Source organism: Pan paniscus, chromosome 18 (genome assembly GCF_029289425.2).
Source record: "Pan paniscus chromosome 18, NHGRI_mPanPan1-v2.0_pri, whole genome shotgun sequence".
Taxonomy (NCBI): Eukaryota; Metazoa; Chordata; class Mammalia; order Primates; family Hominidae; genus Pan; species Pan paniscus.
Window position 1 is genome coordinate 76,050,147 of NC_073267.2, and position 18,622 is coordinate 76,068,768.

Below are 18,622 nucleotides of genomic sequence, written 5' to 3' on the forward strand. Positions count from 1 at the left end.
GCAGGCAATAAGGCTTCCCAAAGCTCCTCTCAGTCATCAGCCCCCCTACTCACAGCCACCATGTTCACTGCTGTTCTAGTTCCACCATTCTCCTAGTTACTGCTGTCTCCCCCATCAGACAGACCTCCCCCATCAGACAAACCTCCCCCATCAGACAGACCGCAGACTCCCAAATGTCAGGGCTGTTTGATTGCCAGGTGCCCAGGTCCTAGCCCAGTGCATCCCACACAGGAGCTCATAGGACTTGAATGTTTACAAACAGTCCTGAGCCTGAATGCAGGCTCTATACCACTTTCTATGAACTAGCTACTGTGTGTCTGGGGGCACATCAAACCACACCCAAAAAGCACAAAGAACAGGCCCAGCTCACATCAATGCTAGCTCAATAACTAATAAATAGCCAGGCACAGTGGCTCACACTTGTCATCACAGCTACTCAGGAGGCTGATGCCAGAGGATCACTTGAGCCCAGGAGTTGGAGGCCAGCCTGGGCAACATAGCAAGACGCCATCTCTTAAATATATAAACAAACAAAAATACATTAATTACCATCCAGCTCAACTTTGCATTTCCTTCCCCTTCTATGGCACCCGCTGGCATATCCTTCTCCTAATTTCAACAAACTTCCACAAATCTCAAGCATTTCAATCCTCTCTATGTGGTTTCACTACTTCCCAAGAGCTCTCCACCACCCTGAGTACCCTGGGGGCCTGCCCACACTGTCTACCCTCTGCAGATCCCAGCCAGGGAACTCCTGCCACCACTTGCCAAGCCACCCCCTTCCCAGCCACAGGAGCTAGGGACTTTCAGTTCTTTTAAGGAATTGAGCCTTGGTTTGTGACCAAAATATCACTCCCTACCCCAGCCAGCTAAAGCACCCAATATCCCCATGGACACCAACCTGACCCTTCTTTGACCTTCAACCTCACACTAGTCACAGCCCCAGCCCAGAGCCAGCATCTCAAAGCCACCCTGATAACTGAACCCACATCTGTGGACCCTAATGGTTTCTCTCTGATCCCCTGCCCACCTACCAGTCTCAACACTGGGGGGAGAGGGTGGTGGTCGACAGAGCTTCCCTCACATCTGAGCTGCCCAACCCAAGATGAAACTGACCTTCCCCACAACACAATGAGCGTTTTTCAAATCCTTTCACAATCATCCCTTAAGCTTTAACAGCCCAAATCTACCTGAAGGATACAAATACTTGTGTGCTCCTATCTGTGCAGACTCTGGGGAAAGATACAAGAAATTGGTAACAGAGGTGGCCTTCTAGGAGGGTGACAGACTTCCTTCTCCCTGGAGATCCTCTTGTATTTTTGCTTTTTACTATGGAATGTATTTTTGCTTTTTACTCTGCTTTTTTCTCTCTCCTCTTCAAAAAAACAAATAAAAATTATCCTAGAGAGTACACATAAAAGAGGGACTTACCACTGATTTTTTCTCTTTTTCCTGTTCTTTATCTACAAAAGAAAGGAAATCAGTTTTTAAACTCACTTTTAAATAACTCTCCTCTGCCCTAATTTGCTACATGACCACAAAAACACTAATGTTTATGCTCACTCCCTGGCCTAAAAATATTTTCCATTTTGAGCGCCCTCCGAGGTTGGAGGCGCGCACCACCGTCTCGCCGATGTGCCACCCTGGGCTGCAGCTGCAGCTTCGTGGACCCCCAGTGTGCTCGAGTTCTTTCACTTAGTACATTATACTTTGCATTTTCCACGTTATTTATTTAGATCTTCACAGACTGGATGTTAAGCAAGTGGAAAGGCAGAACAGCCTCCACTCGCGGTGCACGGGGAAGAGTGGGCGGCGGGCGTGGGTTTGGGCCTGGGACCCAGGTGTTCCTCTAGGCCCAGGGCGGGCATCGCTGCCCATCCGCCCCACAGGTGGTTCTGAGGCGTCTCTCAACAGCCATATGGCGGACACCAGAACCCGGGTGTAACAGTGACCCGTTTCTGTGTGGGTCCCCACTCCCAGGGAGGGCAGGAGAGCGCCGGGGGCGTAACCCCCCTCCCCCACGCTGGCACCAGAGTGTGAGCAGAATCGGCTTAGGGCAGCTCCCAGTCCCCATCGCCCCCAAGGTCGAAAGAATCGGGACAGGAAATGGGTCGGGGGACCGAGTTTGGGCCGGAATGTTCAGAGCGTGTCCGTCCTGCTCTTTAAAGCCCCTCTCTCCATCCCAGAACAAAAGCCGGGCGCCCCCAGCGCTCGCTGCGGTCTCGCGCCCGGGTAACGACCGATGGCCGCCCCCGCCCCAGCCGCAGCCGGGGAGGAAATCCCGCGCCTCGGAGGAGGCGCTTCGGGCTCGGGCGGGTTCCGGGAGCCGAGGGGCCGGGAGTAGGTGGGCGCATAGGGGCTCCTGGGAGGCGGGACCAAGACGCGCGTTACCGGGAGGCCAGGCCCGGCGCTGCACCCTCCGCGGCCCGGGGCCTGAGGCCGGGCTCCCGCGGCTTCCCGGCCCAAAGCAGCGCAGCGCCCGGGCGGCCCAGCCCCGCAGCGGCCGCAGCAGCATAGCTGGGCGAGCGGATCCAGAGGCCCGGGCTTCCTTCCTGTGCGAGTCGGCGCGGACGACTGCTAGTCCAGCCCTTGCGCGCCGCCTGGATCCCGGCGCCTGGCCCTTAAAGAGACCCGGTCGCATTTCATCTTCTCAGCAAGAGGAGAAATACTCGAAGGGAGAGGTTCGCCGCTGGCAGCCAGAAGCCTTACCACTGCTAGGACGCTAGCAGAACGCACCCATAACTTGGCAACACTCGGAGGATGGATGGCAAATAATACCAGCGACTGAAGGGTTAATTAATGATTGCAGATTAATTGAACACCTTCTGTAATCAGACACCTGGCACACACTCATGATGTCACTTATTCCTCCCAACAACCCTGCAAATAGATAACTGTCTCTCCCATTCTCCGAGCTTGTCCTCAGAGAATTAGGTAACTTGCTCAAAATGGTCAGAAGCAACAGATATAACTCCTTGCTCTACTCTTTCCCCCCTTCTCACTACTGCACTTGACTAGTCTTTTTAAAACATAAATTTTTTGGCCAGGCACGGTGGCTCACTCCTGTAATCCCAGCACTTTGGGAGGCCAAGGAAGGCAGATCACCTGAGGCCAGAAGTTCGAGACCAGCCTTGGCCAACATGGCGAAACCCCATCTCTACTAAAAATGCAAAAAATAGCTGGATGTGGTGGGGGGCACCTGTATTCCCAGCTACTCAGGAGGCTGAGGCAGGAAAATCGCTTGAACCTGGGAGGCAGAGATTGCAGTAAGCCGAGATCGCTGCACTGCACTCCAGCCTGAGCAACAGAGGGACACTTCGTTCCCCCCCACAAAAAAAAATTTTTTTTAATGATCAGAAGCGGCTGGGCGCGGTGGCTCGGGCCTGTAATCCCAGCACTTTCGGGGGCCGAGGAAGGCGGATCACTTGAGGTCATGAGTTTAAGACCAGCCTGACCAACATAGCCAAACACTGTCTCTACTAAAAATACAAAAATTAGCCGGGCGTGGTAGCGCACGCCCGTAATCCCAGCTACTCAGGAGGCTCAGGCACGAGAATCGCTTGAGTCTGGGAGGCGGAGGTTGCAGTGAGCTGAGATTGTGGCCACTGCAATCCAGCCTGGGCGACAGAGTGAGACTACGTCTCAAAAAAAAAAAAAAAAAAAAAAAAATCAGAAGCATTCATTAAGGGGTGAAGCTAGAATTCCAGCCCATTTCTCTGGCTTTGCAGCTGGAGCTCTTTCCTCTGAACTTTGACAGTTCCAGCGTCTAGACTCTAAACGTACTAGATCCCTCCAGAGGAGGCAACCAAATATTCCAACTGTACAGACAAGTAGGGGCTAGGGAGGAAGCATGTAAATTCCATCATACTCAGCAAAAATTCAGCCCAGATGTGGAGTCACAGAGTATTAGAATTCAACAGGCCCAGGTCCAGTAACCGGAGCTGTTGCCACTCTTGACTCTGAAGGTTCCAGTGCTTGCGTGGAGGGGTTTCTCACCTCTCCCGGGAGGGCGTGATGCTGGCAGTCACCACTAGGCAGGGGGAAGGAAGTCATTTGCCTCTAGATCTGCTGCCTCATCTTGTGCTTCCTGTGTATCTGCCACACACCTAGCAAGTGTGCTCTCCGTAAATAAACTTCAGGATTAAGGCCATTTTTGTGAGTGATTTGTGATGAAGCTGTTGGAGGTAACTGCCGATCAGATTTAAAGGAATGAAATGGACTGAAACTAAGATGGGCAGGATCCAAACAGATCTGAATGAACTAGGGTGATGGCCAAATTATCCAAGATAGAATTTAAATCACATAAAAGGAGCGACATATACTTCCCATCCCTAAAAAGGAATGCCCCAAGACGGTGGAGATCTGGCTTCATGGCAGCACTTGAGAAAAACATTAAGTATCTGAAGGGACTCAGGCTGTTCCACGGAAGAACTAGTACCAGTGGGAGGCAAAAGTAAAAATATGCAGAACAAGTCCAGAGTGTGATGCCCTGGGGGCTTGGATAGGACCTGAGGCTGCACACATTCTGCACCAACTATGTGCCAGAACCTGGGCCCTGCAGGGAGAGAAGCAGACCACTCCCTGCTTTTGTGGAATTTGTATTTTTCTGATATATATCAGCTAGCAATAAACGCTGAGAAGTGATGGTGGCTGCTCTAGACGGGATGACCAAAGGAGATCCCCTCTAAGGAGGTGATATTCACAATGCCCAAGTTGTTGGGAGATGGGGCCGCCATTTCTAGACCCCCCTCCCTCTCCTCTGCTCCCAACCCTGGGAGGACTTCCCGACAGGAAGACTCCTCAAGAGAGCTGGAGTGCTGCCGTCATTAACGCCAGGCCAGAACACGGCGGGCTAACAGGGCGCTGGCCTGCGTGCCCATCTCTAGGTCCGCTAATACGTGCCCAGCACTAGGTCCGCTAATGTGCTACGCGATAACTGAAAGACAGCACAAGCCAGAGCGGACGGCCGCGGGATCCCGTTGGGGCGCATGCGCGAGACCGAACGCGGCGCCGTGCGCATGCGCGCAAGAGAGCGGGAAGCCGAGCTGGGCGAGAAGTCGGGGAGGGCGGTGCCCCGCCGCGGTGGCGGTTGCTATCGCTTCGCAGAACCTACTCAGGCAGCCAGCTGAGAAGAGTTGAGGGAAAGTGCTGCTGCTGGGTCTGCAGACGCGATGGATAACGTGCAGCCGAAAATAAAACATCGCCCCTTCTGCTTCAGTGTGAAAGGCCACGTGAAGATGCTGCGGCTGGTGAGGCCGGGCCGCGGAGGGCGGGAGGCTGATGAAGCTGCTGGGGGGCGGGAGATGTGGGTATGAAGTGCAAAGCTGAACGCCTGTTTGCTTTTCAACCTCACTTTGATCAAGATTGAAAGGCAAGGCATGGCCTCCTTGGGGAAGAAGGAGAGAGATACGGCACTGTCCTCCCCTTAGGAGGGTTTAGGGACACACTCATTCATGAAAACCAGAGAGGGCGGGGCGCCGTGGCGCACACCTGTGGTCCCAGCACTTTGGGAGGCCGGGACGGGAGGATCGCTTGATCCCAGGAGTTCGAGGCTGCAGTGAACGTTGATCGCACCACTGCACACAAGCCTAGGCGACAGAGAGGTCCTGCCTCTTTAAAAACAAAAACAAAACAAAACAAAAAACCCCTTTTTTTAAATTAAAAATCAGATCTACCCAAATGGTCTACATTTGGACCCACAAACCGGGTACCCAGGTTACCAGGCGAGACAACTGCAGTTATACCTCTCAGAATCCCACAAGATTTGAAAGAAAAAAAAAAAGCCTCAGGGGTTTCGGTGAATGTTGTGTGGACTTCCGTGAGACAGACGTTTGATGTGACTGAGTTCAAGGCTGATACAGCCCAGAACCAGGACAAGGAGAGAACTGCTCGTTTCCAGGAGCAGACTTCCTACCGGGAGCACTGCAGTCGCTTCTGAACAGGTTTGGAGAAAGTTGATCATTTGGAGAGAAGTGACCTAGCTAGTTAGAGAAGTGGAAACTATCCTAGTTGAAGGAATCTATTCTAGAAACTCATCATTGAAGGAATTCACAGAGAAACCTTACAGGGAAGGAAAAAATAAATCATTTTAAGTTTTAAAGAGTTGACATGGGAGAGGCAAAATGGAGATAGTTCAAAGTTACAAGGAAAACATTTCCAATTAATGTGAGGAGGAATCTTATATTGGGAGAGCTCCCAAAACTAAATGGCCACTTGGGAAGGAAGTACATTCCCAGACAAAAGTACCAGGCATAGGTGAGCACTTTGTGAGGATGTTATACAGGAGACTCAAACTTAAGGTGAGTGGGTTGAACAAAGTGCATATAAGATCCTTCTCACACCAAAAGTCTGTGATTGTGAGAAGTAGCTTTCATATCATGTAAGTTGAGATACATAAGAGGTTTAGAAACCACTCTGGAGTTGAGGGAAGGAGAAATAACTTTTGATTGGGAGTAAATACTCAGGGCAAAAGTGACCAGAAGGTCTGGGATCTTGAACACTGAAAAAGGAAAGATCTTGAACACTGAAGGGGGAACCATGTGAGAATGGTCCTGTGAGAATGGTTAGTTTTTGATATATTAATTCCCTCAACAAACCATTTGAATACTTAATATGGTCCAAACTCTGGGCTAGGAGCTGGAACAGCAAAGACGAACCAGGACAAAAATCCCTGACTCATGGAGTTCTTCAGTTTAATTATGAGACAGACACATGAGCAGATAGTTAAGATATGTGATAAGATGGAGATAGAACACAGAAGCGAGGTGTCTAACCAAGGAGAGGTGTCAGAAAAAAGCTCTTCCTAGAGCAATCTAGGGTTGGATCTAAGAGCTACCTGAGTAAAGGCATGGAGGCAAAAAATAGCACAATTGATGCAGAGAAATATAAGAAGTTGAGTGTTACCTCATTTATTCAACAAATAATCTGTGTAATGCCTGTCATGTGCCAGGCACTATTCCAGGCTCTTGAAAAATACTAGTGAAAAAAAAACAAAGATCCCTGCCCTCGTGGAGTACACATTATTGGGATGGGAGGGCAGGGGAAGCAAACACAATAAATTTTAGTATTCTAGAAGGTGGTACGTGCAGTGGAACGAGAAAAGTAAAAGCCAGGTAAGGGAGTGTAAGGCGGAGAAGGAGTTGCAGAGAAAAGTTGCGTAATGAATAGAATTCTAGGCTTTGTTGAGATGACATCTGATCAAAGATTTGAGTGAAATGAGGGAGTTAGCTATGAGAATACCTGGAAGAAGAGTGTTTGAAGCAGAGAAAATCCAGTGCAGTGGCCTTATGGCAGGAATGTGTGGGAAGGCATCAAGAAAGAGCAAGGAAACCAGCGTAACTGGACTGGGGTGAGTGAGTGAAGATGAGGAAGGTTTTAAGTAAAGTATATGATCTAACTTACATTTTAAAAGTATACTAGGCCAGGCCCGGTGGCTCACCCTGTAATCCCAGCACTTTAGGAGGCCAAGGCAGGCAGATCATTTGAAGTCAGGAGTTCCAGCAGCCTGACCAACATGGTGAAACCCCATCTCTACTAAAAATACAAAAAAAAATTAGCCAGGCGTGGTGGCACATGCCTGTAATCTCAGCTACTCGGGAGGCTGAGGCAGGAGAATCACTGGAACCGGAGAGACAGAGGTTGAGGTAAGCCAAAATCACCCCACTGCACTCCAGCCTGGGTGACAAAGTGAGCCTCCATCTCAAAAACAAACAAAAATATACTAGCTGCTATGTTAACAGTAGATTGGTAGGGAAGGACAGAAGGGGATTGCTGCAGGGGCAAAGGTAAAACCAAGGAGACCAATTGCAGTAATCTGGGCAAGAAATGATGATGGTGGCTGGTGGTAGCAAAGCAGGTAATAAGAAGTGGCCACATTTGGGATATAATATTTTGAAAGTAGCACCAACAAGATTTGCTGATGAGCCAGAGGTGGGGAAAAAGAGGAGTCCAAGACAGCTTCTGAAGTTTTTGGTCTAAGCAACTGGAAGGATGGAGTCACCATCCACTGAGATGAGACAGCCTATTGATAAAGCAAATGTGAAACAAGGATCAGGAGTTTGATTCATGTGGATAAATTGCGAAGCAAGTCTTTTCTCAAGAAGTAGACAGGAGCCAAATTGTGGAAGATCTTGAAAACATGGTGAGAAGCAGGCTCTAAAGACCCTGGAGAGCCACTGAAGAATTTTAAATAGATGAAGAAATGCGTAAACAAATTTGCATGTTAGAAATTTCATCATGATCATGGAAAAGAAGATGAAAGGCAGTAGTTGTAAGGATGAAGAGGAGGGAGTGCCCAAAATGTTTAGGCATTAAGTCAGCAGGATCCGATTATTGATCAGTTGGGGAATGGGTAGGAACAGTGATCTTAGGTTCCTGGCATGGGTGATAAGGTAGATTGTGGTATCACCAGTTGAGGTTGTGAATCCAGGAGGAAGGGGCGGGATTTCAGTTTTAGACATGGTGAATTGAGATTCCTGTAGGTTATCCACATAGGGATTCTAAATGGCTACTTGGTGTGAAATGTGGAGAATGGACCTGGGTTAGAGACCCAGACTCATTGAGTGGAATGAGAATGACAGCATTTTACAGGCGAGAATAAAAGGAGAAGAACCCACCAAGAGAGAACAGTCACAGAGGTTTAAAATCTCGGAGAAGTGACACGGGAGCCAAAAGAAAACACTAGTAGGGGAAGGACAGCCAATGGCAATAACGTCATAGGGGTCCACTGGGATAAGGAATGAAAAATGTTCATTATAAAACAGCAGCTCAAAGTACTGGAAAAAAAGAAAAAAGCATTCATTAAATTTAGTATTTCTGAAGTCACTGATGTTAGCAAAAGCAATATCCATAGAGTGGTAATGTCTGAGATATTATTAGTGAGATATGTAAAAGATAACTGGAAACAAAGGCCGGGGCTTAGGAAAGATGTAAGAACTGTAAATATAAATCACAGGAGAACACAGTTTGACAGAAACCATAGAAAGGTTTAAGGAAATGGAGTAATCACCAGTGCAAATCACCATGATGAAAAAGGTTACAGAGGATAGGGACTGAAAAAGTGGCCCTTCATTTCATAATCTGTGGGCTGAAGACCTTGGTCCAATAGAGTAATTGGAGTAGTCTGAGATGATGTGTTGCTAATAGTAATTATATTAATTATAAAGAATGAAGTTACTTAGTAACTAGTTATTTGTAATCAAACTGATCAGTTTAGAAGTTTAAAAGCCATATTTATGCTAATAAAGTAATTGGAAGAATTATGAATAAGTAACCTATATGGACTTAAAATGAGTATGTATATGTTACCAGCTGACAGGATATTTTAAAAGTCTAGCCAGGGAAGACTCTTGACCAAACCATTTACCAAAAACACAGAGCTTTGGAAAGAGCTTTATTTCCTAAGAACATTGACAGAACTCCCCTGGGACCCACCAGCTATTTTTTTCACTTAACATTGCCATGTTCTGTATCTTCATTTGGAAATGAAGACATTTCAGAGTTTTTTGTGGTTTTTTTTTCCACTTAAAATAGCATAGATTCTGATTGCATTGTTTAGGTGGGGTGTGTAAAAATTGGTACTTTGGTAATAAAGCTATTAAACATCAGAATTGTTTTTCTCTGACAATTTTTTTTGTTTTTGTTTTTGAGACAGGGTCTAGCTCTATCACCCAGGCTGGAGTGCAGTGGCATCTCAGCTCACTGCAACCCCCGCATCCTGGGTTCAAGCGATTCTCCTGCCTCAGCCACCCGAGTAGCTGGGATTACAGGCGCCTGCTACCACACCTGGATAATTTTTGTATTTTTCGTAGAGATAAGGTTTCACCATGTTGGCCAGGCTGGTCTCAAACTCCTGACCTCAGGCGATCTGCCTGCCTTGGCCTCCCAAAGTGCTGGGATTACAGGCATGAGCCACCGCGCCCGCCCTGACAATTTGTTTTGAACTTTGCTCCTCAGTATTTTTCATGGCAGCATTCTAAGTTTAAATCTGACAGTAGACTCCAGATTGTTAAGAATTAAGGAGTGATAAATGGATGGTAAGAAATTATAGACAGCCAGTATACAGACTTTTTGAAGAAGCATAACAACAGTAGAAAACAGAACAAGGGTTTCTGTGGGGAGCAGGATAAAAGGAAGGAGTATGTGTGTGTGTATTTTAAAAGAACACAACTGAGATGTTTCTAGGATGATGAGAAAAGGAGCTAGCAGAGGACAGATTGAAAGTACAAGAGGGAACGGAGGTACTTGGTGGAAAAACATCAAGAGAACTGATGTGGGAAGTGATGGTGTCAGAAGCACAAGAGGAATAATTAATTGGACTTAAAACAGAGAGGAATACCCAGTCCTCTAAAAGACAAAGAGAAGTCAATATCATACACTTTAGCCATGGCTGTTTTATATGTGTGTGTATATGGCAGAAACCCCAGTATCTGGTTATTTTTGTTTATTTGGAGATGAGGTCTCCTTATGTTGCCCAGGCTGGTCTTGAACTCCTAGCTTCAAGCGATCCTCTTACCTCAGCCTCCCAAAATGCTGGGATTATAGGCATGACCCACTGTGCCCAGCCTATTATTTTAGAAATTGTCATTTTTACAGTTTAAATTTGTATTCAATTGTCACTGAATAAATCGTGGGTTTTTTTCTTCTAGGCACTAACTGTGACATCTATGACCTTTTTTATCGTCGCACAAGCCCCTGAACCATATATTGTTATCACTGGATTTGAAGTCACCGTTATCTTATTTTTCATACTTTTATATATACTCAGACTTGATCGATTAATGAAGTGGTTATTTTGGCCTTTGCTTGTAAGTGTTCAGTTTCATCCTTAAATTTTACTTTTTCCTACCATAGTGAGATATTCTAATGAACTCTGTTTTTTGCTTCTCTTAAACCTTTAAGGTAATCTCTGTTAGGCTTAGGAAGGAGGAGCTCTACCCATTGCTAATGTGCCCTGTATTGCTTTGGGAGAGGGTCTCAAGGATGCAGGGCAGCCACAGAGCATAAGTTCCCTGCACCATCTATCAGTAGATGCGGCTGACGCTTCTGTTAGAATTCACTTGGATAGATCTTCTAAAAAAATTTAAATTTAGGACCATGTTAATAAAATTGTAGTGCATTCTTAATCTTTATTACCTATTTGAATGCATGTTAATATGGCCTCAAAATTGGGATAGAGATGGAGACAGATACACAAGTGTCTATCCTTGCACATCTTTGGTCACTAAATGGAAAATCAAACTAATTGGGGAGGCTAAAGTACAATGTTATCTCACTTGAAAATATCTGTAGTTATTACTAAATAATGTTGGCACCTCTTATATTTCATAGTATATAGACTGTAACCTGCCATACTCATATCATTAGGAATAACTGCCCAGTGGAATGCCCAGATGGTTCTGAAAACTGTCAAATTGGGCAGATTGAAGTTGTTCATTAAGATGTATGCAGCCCCTCAGCCTGGACTAGAAGCTGATTCTAAGAAAAACTGAGTGACTTCTCCTCTGTCCTCTTGGAAGTCTCATTCCCAGCATCTTGTCTCTGTAGGTCTCACTCCTAAATCCCCCTAATGCCCTTCTCCTCTTTGGCTGGACTGATTGCTGCCATGTCTTCCTTGGCTGCACTGGTCTCATCCTCTTGGATGCCACAGTGCTAATATCCAAGCTGATAATTCCTATTAACAAGAAAAGACTTTAGAGCTATTCTTAAACCATAAGCATGCCTTTAAATGGTACCTTCTGGAACCACCTTCAAGGCCAGTGGCAAGCATTTCAGGCAAATCATAAGCTTTTTAAAAGTCCTAAAAGGGAAAAGCTGGGAAATAGGATCTTCATAGAACCTCTCCTCTCAAAACTACTTGATGTACACTTCAGAGCTGGACTTCGTTGGAGGGAGGTCTAGGAGAAGAGATTACAAAGTCTTCCTCAGTTGGCCCTCATTTAGTGGCAGAAAGGGTTAAACTAAATTTTTCTAAAGATTTCTTCAAGAGGATAATGAACACTGGTCCACATCCTCTAGGTCTTGTATAGTTGCTCTTCACACTCTGCTTCTCTAGAGTTTAATAAAACTAACACATTTTAGCCTTTCTTTTTTTCCAAACGTAATTCCTTGGAGTTTCTTACATGTCCCAGTAATAAACTGGGAGCCAGGAGTGTAACAGAATACACTGAGAGAGAGTAGCTTATATGTAGCACACTGAAAGGAATAGTCCCCAAATCTCTAAGGGTCAAACTTTACTGATATTGTATCTCTTAGAAATGGGGTGTTATATGGGTAACTAAGTTTTTGCTCCATTACGAAACCCAGAATCCTTTCTGATCTTGATCTAATGAAATTATTTATTCAGCAAATGTTAAGTATTTGCTAATCCTAGATTCTGTAATTGGTTCTTTGGTAAGACAAAACAAAAACCTTGTACCTCAGAAACTTTAAATGCACCCAGGAAGCAACACAGAGAATATAGGTGCTATGATAGATATACACCTAGGATGGCGTGGATGCAACCCAGCAAGGGAAAGGGACCAAGTCACAGTAGGCTGTGAAGAAAAACTGCCCAAACTGAGGGCTGAAGGATGAAACATAGTTAGCAGATGACTGATACAGGGAAGGGAAAGTGCTTTTCTGCTAGAAAAGCAGCAGCATATGTGAGGGTCTAGGTGGAGAAAGAGCATGACCCTCCAGGACCTGCAGGTGTATCTGAATGGTTGGGTATTGAGTTGTGAACAAGAGCTGGGGCAAGAGTGAGGTTTGTGACAACAGGGTCAGGGCATACAAGGGTTTGTGTGCTCTGGACTTTAACCCAAAGGCTAATGGGAGTTTTTGGAGGTTTTTAAGTAGGAGAGTAGCATGATCAGATGATCAGCCTCCGTGTCTTGAGAGGATACTGAGAGAGGAAGAATATGTTTAAGGAAGGGTGCAGGAGAGAAGTATGTAATGAGTTTAGCTTGATAAATACTAGATTTTAGTTACTTATAGGATATTCATATGGAGATGTTCAGAAATGGTGTGAAACTTAAGAGGAGCTAGAGCTGCAGCTTTAGGAATCATCACCTCATGATGTTAACTGAGCTCGGACTGGCCACAATAGCTCAGAGAGAGTGTAGAGAGAGCTGAAGGTAAAACTGGGAAACGCCAACATATGAGATGAGGAGTGGCCAGAAAAGGCAGGAGAGCACCCAAGTGTGACTCGTGTCACCGAAGCCAGGATGGGAATACATTTCAAGAAGAATGGACACATTTAAACAGAAAGATAAGTATACACACACACACACACACACACACACACACACACACACACACACTTTCTCTCTCTCTCTCTGCTCCCTGGTGACCTTTTCCAGAGGAGTTTGCCTCCAGTGGGCAAGTGACAGGAAAGTTGTGGGACTGAGCAGGCAAGGAAAGAGACAACTAGAGGGGTCATCTCTGAACTGAGGAAATATGGCCAGGGACAAATAAAAGTAATGAATAGAGTGAGGTCCCTGCAGAGTAGAATTGGAGCCAGAGCACAGGTGGAGAAGTTGCCTGGGGATGTTACCTAAAGTGTAGGACACAGAGATGGCTGACTGTTCCAATTAATCTGTAGGTGGGGGAAAGGTAACTTATAAGTACCTCCATCTGCTAGCCACTGCCTTTGCTAACTAGGAGAGGGCTTGGTCATCTCCATTCAAATTGTCCCAAAGTTGTTGTCCCTGATAACAGTCTGTAGAGCAGGCCTTCTCTGATTGTTCCCCCCCGAGAGCCCCAAATGACAGAAAACACAAAAAGCCAGTCAACCCATGGCTTTGAGGAGGTATCTAAGCATAGGCTCAGAATTCCTTTGAAATCCCTATTTTTGTAATTAAGTTTACATTCTACTCTGTGGCATATAGATGTTTTCATTTTTAATATACAAGAAATGGTCTAAATTACTCTTGAGGATCATTGGTGTTTCAGGGCGGGCATATCTTTTTTTTCCCCCCTGTGGTTGTCTGCACTCCCTAGAAAACCACTTTGATCCAAAGCCATCTATAAACCCTTGCCCAGATTGCTCACAGGAGGCAGGCTGCCTGTCTGAAGTAGGAGTGTGGTCTGTTGCCTTTTGAAGCAAAGCAAATATCCAACACAGAAGAGAGTTAACCTAGAATAGTTGTCTCAGTATCTCCTACAAATGAGAACTTTTTTCTTCCTAAGTATATCTGATCTTGCCCTACCCCCATTGAACCTGTTCCTACTTTCTTTCTAATAAGTGCTTTTCTAAATTACCAGGGTTTTGCAATTTGCTATTTGTGTTATTCCTTCCTGCCTGTGGTTATCTGCAAACATACATAAACCTTTCTCAACTAGACAGTTTACCTTTCCCACGCTACACATCCATTTTAAAAATGTAAAATTGCACTTCTTGATGTCACAGTTAAGAATGAAACTAATTTTTACCTTGTAAAAGTATTAAGCGAATGAGCTATATCATCAGCAATAATAACATAATTGGTCATCCATTGCATAGAGATGTCTGTGGGGGTTTCCTGAAAATTACCACTTTCTCTTAAGTGTGTGCTATTTTAAGTTTTATTAATTGCCTTTTTTTTTTTTTTTGAGACGGAGTAAAAAAAATTCCACCAGGCTGGAATGCAGTGATGCAATCTTGGCTCACTGCAATCTCCGTCTCCTGGCTTCAAGCAATTCTCCTGCCTCAGCCTCCCAAGTAGCTGGGACTACAGGCGCTCACCACCATGCCTGGCTAATTTTTGTATTTTTTAATAAAGACAGAGTTTCACCATGTTGGCAAGGCTGGTCTTGAACTCCCAAAGTGTTGGGATTACAGACATGAACCACAGCGCCCAGCATTAATTGCATTTAGTAACTTAAAGTTTGATATACAATGTAGACTACTCTGCATTTTCTTACGTTATTAAAAATGAGCATTTTTACTTCCCATGGCACCCCTTCTACCTTAAACTTTCTACATAATACATCATCTACTTTATTTCCTAATCAGATGAGTTTTCCCTTCAACTACATTTATGTTAAGTAAAAAAGAAATAAAAAGCTTTTTAAGTAAATGATTGGCATATCACAGGTAAAAGAAAACCACTAGGTGTCATTATAGACCAGATACTATCTAGGTATCATTTTACTGTGACATTTTGGTTTCCTGAAAGATAGATGCTAAATAAATTTGTTTAATAAAATGAAACTTTTAAAATATTTAGGAAGCTGACTCCTTTTGTTGAAACAGAGTCTCACTCTGTTGCCCAGGCTGTAGTGCAGTGGCATGATCTCAGTTCACTGTAACCTCTGCCTCCCGGGTTCAAGCAATTTTTGTGCCTCAGCCTCCCAAGTAGCTGGGATTACAGGCATGCACCACCATGTCTGGCTAATTTTTGTTTTTTTTAGTAGAGACGGGGTTTCACCATGTCGGCCAGGCTGGTCTCAAACTCCAGGCTTCAAGTGATCTGTCTGCCTTCCAAAGTGCTGGGATTACAGGCGGGAGCCAGTGCATTCTGCCTGCTGACTTTGTTTTTTTTGTTGTTGTTTTTTTGTTTTTTGTTTTTCGTTTTTAGCATTGCTTGGTAGTCTTCATGTAAGGCTCAGCTTTATTGTGTGTTTTTAGGATATTATCAACTCACTGGTAACAACAGTATTCATGCTCATCGTATCTGTGTTGGCACTGATACCAGAAACCACAACATTGACAGTTGGTGGAGGGGTAAGTGGAAGTCTTTCTGCTTTCTTTCATCAGGTTTTATCAGAATGCAAATTTATTTGGAAAACAGATGTAAGAATAGAAAGCTATACTATATTCATCCTTGAGATTCCTAGGCCAATATACAGTGCCTAGTGGCTTAATATTTTTGTCTGTGAATGCTTGCCCTGATTAACGTGAAGGAGTATGATTTTATACTAGAAGCAGAATTAACCCAATAAGGGGTTCCTACAGATTTCTTATAGGTACGTAGGGCTAGACTAGACTGACAAAAGCTACTGGAATCAGTTACAGCACTTAGCTCTGAGAAACCTGATGTCAAGCAAAACAAAACAAAAAGATGGATGAGTTTCATAGCTCTCCCTTTTACAGAAAAGGATACATACCATTTGTTAAGATGAGACAGACTGTTTTGAGCTCAGTTATTTCTTGTTCAGATCCTTCAGATAGAATATAATAGATGATGTCCTTACGGTAAGAGAACATTGGCAGGGCACCTTGCAACTAAAGGATCATTTTGAACCCGGCTTGAAGAGAAGCAGATCAATTCCATCAGACTTCATCCTAGAAAGCAAGCCAGAATATGACTCAAGTAATTTAGTTATAGTTCTATCTGATATTCTTCTAAGATTTCTCATACAAGGTTCAAAATCATTTAGCTTTTCTAGGTTCTGACCTAGAGAATTGAATTAGAAAGTTCTTAAATAAATCTTCCTACTTCCATGTTCTTTCATAGTATGGGTCACTTAGGAGAACTCTCAGCCATATATGTCAGAAGCCATGATTTTCATCTCCCTTAGGCCCTGAGCAACTTCATGAGGAGTCAGAATTATTCTAGAAATGAGATAGCTCTGTATCAATTTCCCCCAGTTGTTTTTGAAGATAATACTCATCTTTCTACTGTGAAGAAGGAAGGACCAGGCATAGGATTTACTTTCATTCACTTTTTTACTCATTCATTCATTTACTCATTTCTTAAGTGTACTTTGGGAGGGGCTGACAAAATATAGAGCTGTGCTATTCAGTATAGTAACCATAGTTGCTAGCCACATGGGGCTACTGAGCACTGGAAATGTGGCTAGTCTGAATCAAGATCAGCTGTAAGTATAAAAATACACATTTAATTTCAAAGATTTATTACCCCCAACAAGGAATGTAGAATATTTTGTTAATAACTTTGTTGATTACATGTTAAATGATAATATTTTAGATATACTGAGCTAAATATATTAAAATCTATGACTTATTTTTTTCTTTTTTTTTTTTTCTGAGACAGAGTCTGTCTCTGTCGCCCAGGCTGGTGGAGTGCAGTGGTGCTATCTCAGCTGACTGCAAGCTCTGCCTCCCGGGTTCACGCCATTCTCCTGCCTCAGCCTCCCAAGTAGCTGGGACTACAGGCATCCGCCACCATGCCTGGCTAATTTTTTGTATTTTTAGTAGAGACGCAGTTTCACCATGTTAACCAGGATGGTCTCGATCTTCCGACGTCGTGATCCGCCTGCCTCGGTCTCCCAAAGTGCTGGGATTACAGGCGTGAGCCACCGCGCCCAGCCGACTTTTTTCTTTACATTTATAATGTGGCTGTTAAAAAATCTTTAATTATGTGGCTATGTTACATTGGTGACTCACATTATGCTGCTTTCAGACAGCACTGACTAGAGTGTGAGCCCCGTCCTCAAGTTGCTTAGAGCTTAACACAGGAGACACAAGTGGAAACCGCTGTATATAAGCTGTTGACAGGGAGCTGCATGGTGCAGAAAAGAGGAAACTATCTCTCTGGCAGTGGAATTGCTGTTTGCTGAGAATAAAGGAGAAAAAAGGGAAAAGGTTCCAGATAGAGGAGCCAATAGTGTACAGAGTGCCAGTCATGAAAAGATTGGTAGGAGGTATTCAGTGTGGTCAGAACCTAGGAGGCAGTGGCTTGAGACTCTGGGTGGAAAAGGAGACTGTGAGAGCCATGTCTGGAGCCAGGAAGCCAAACTTCCTGATGACTGGAAGAAGCTGACCAAACAGCATGCAAGGAATGACATCCCCCTCTCCCACCCCAGGCACCAGCTCTCAGATAGCCATCAGAGTGTCTGAAGGCCCCCACGTGTTCTTAGTTATTGTTTTTATCTAATTTTACTTTCTTAAGGTCTATTTAGAATCTCACCCCTTAAGCAGATGTAGCCTAGCCTTTGAGAGTTCACTTTGGATCATCTTATTAACTCCAGTTTTCTGGAGCTACAGTCCCCATGATTTAATATTGAGCTGGTGTTAACTTTGACCTTTTCTTCTGTGAGTTTGTCAGTAGAGAAGTCAGAGTTGAACACTGGGGTTAGAAATATTAATAACTAAATATCCTTAGTAGGGCTTAAAAGAATACATGCAAGAGAAGGTCAAGAGATAAAAGCAAACAAGTATGGATTTCAGAGCCCACACTGCTTTATTATTTTTCTGCTCACTTAAATTATCTTTTCTCTTTCTATAGGCAAGTATTTAGAAAACTTAGCAATGAGGAGAATAAGATGATCTCTGAAGTCTCTCCATATTAGTATTAGATGAAGCACAGGGAGCAATCCGAGTACCCTAGCAAGAGAGGAATCTGGTGGGCAGACCACTTAAAACTTGTGTGAATGACAGGAGTGGGGACCATGGTTAGGGCAGTGACACGTGTCTTTCTTTCCAGGTGTTTGCACTTGTGACAGCAGTATGCTGTCTTGCCGACGGGGCCCTTATTTACCGGAAGCTTCTGTTCAATCCCAGCGGTCCTTACCAGAAAAAGCCTGTGCATGAAAAAAAAGAAGTTTTGTAATTTTATATTACTTTTTAGTTTGATACTAAGTATTAAACATATTTCTGTATTCTTCCACATATTTTCTGCAGTTATTTTAACTCAGTATAGGAGCTAGAGGAAGAGATTTCCGAACTCTGCACCCCGCGCAGAGCACTACTGTAACTTCC

At 44.5% G+C, this 18,622-nt stretch overlaps 2 protein-coding genes across 11 annotated transcripts in view; one reads left to right on the forward strand and one right to left on the reverse strand.

Moving 5' to 3' along the window:
- TK2 (thymidine kinase 2) overlaps nucleotides 1-16,204 on the reverse strand; it is a 101,527-nt gene extending 85,323 nt beyond the window's left edge. For 2 of the 8 annotated variants that reach the window (XM_034940353.3, XM_034940352.3), the window contains exons 1-2: nucleotides 2,392-2,630; nucleotides 1,432-1,463 (exon numbers count right to left, since the gene is read on the reverse strand). In XM_034940353.3, the coding sequence (XP_034796244.1) occupies nucleotides 1,432-1,463; nucleotides 2,392-2,515 (156 nt within the window). In that variant the 5' untranslated portion in view covers nucleotides 2,516-2,630. Of the gene's footprint in view, nucleotides 1-1,431; nucleotides 1,464-2,391; nucleotides 2,649-16,065 lie in introns of those variants that run through there. The other 6 variants (XM_055100295.3, XM_055100294.2, XM_055100293.2 and 3 more) reach the window with 6 other exon arrangements.
- On the forward strand, nucleotides 4,614-18,530 carry CKLF (chemokine like factor). 3 transcript variants are annotated; one of them, XM_008977343.4, is made up of 4 exons: nucleotides 4,614-5,249; nucleotides 10,647-10,805; nucleotides 15,587-15,682; nucleotides 18,348-18,530. In XM_008977343.4, exons 1-4 carry the CDS (start codon nucleotides 5,172-5,174, stop codon nucleotides 18,471-18,473), a joined length of 459 nt encoding a protein of 152 aa, XP_008975591.1. In that variant the 5' UTR covers nucleotides 4,614-5,171; the 3' UTR covers nucleotides 18,474-18,530. The 3 variants fall into 3 exon arrangements, with proteins under 3 accessions (XP_008975591.1, XP_063453700.1, XP_008975592.1); XM_063597630.1 differs by having other exon boundaries at nucleotides 15,587-18,530; XM_008977344.5 differs by lacking the exon at nucleotides 10,647-10,805.
- The last annotated feature ends 92 nt before the right edge of the window (nucleotides 18,531-18,622 follow it).

Bases quoted from the DNA above. Each gene is read 5' to 3' on its own strand.
- CKLF (XM_063597630.1), top strand. From the start codon at position 5,172: ATGGATAACGTGCAGCCGAAAATAAAACATCGCCCCTTCTGCTTCAGT. The intron at 5,250-10,646 runs GTGAGGCCGGGC...TTTTTCTTCTAG, and splicing joins ACGTGAAGATGCTGCGGCTG to GCACTAACTGTGACATCTAT. The intron at 10,806-15,586 runs GTAAGTGTTCAG...GTGTGTTTTTAG, and splicing joins GGTTATTTTGGCCTTTGCTT to GATATTATCAACTCACTGGT.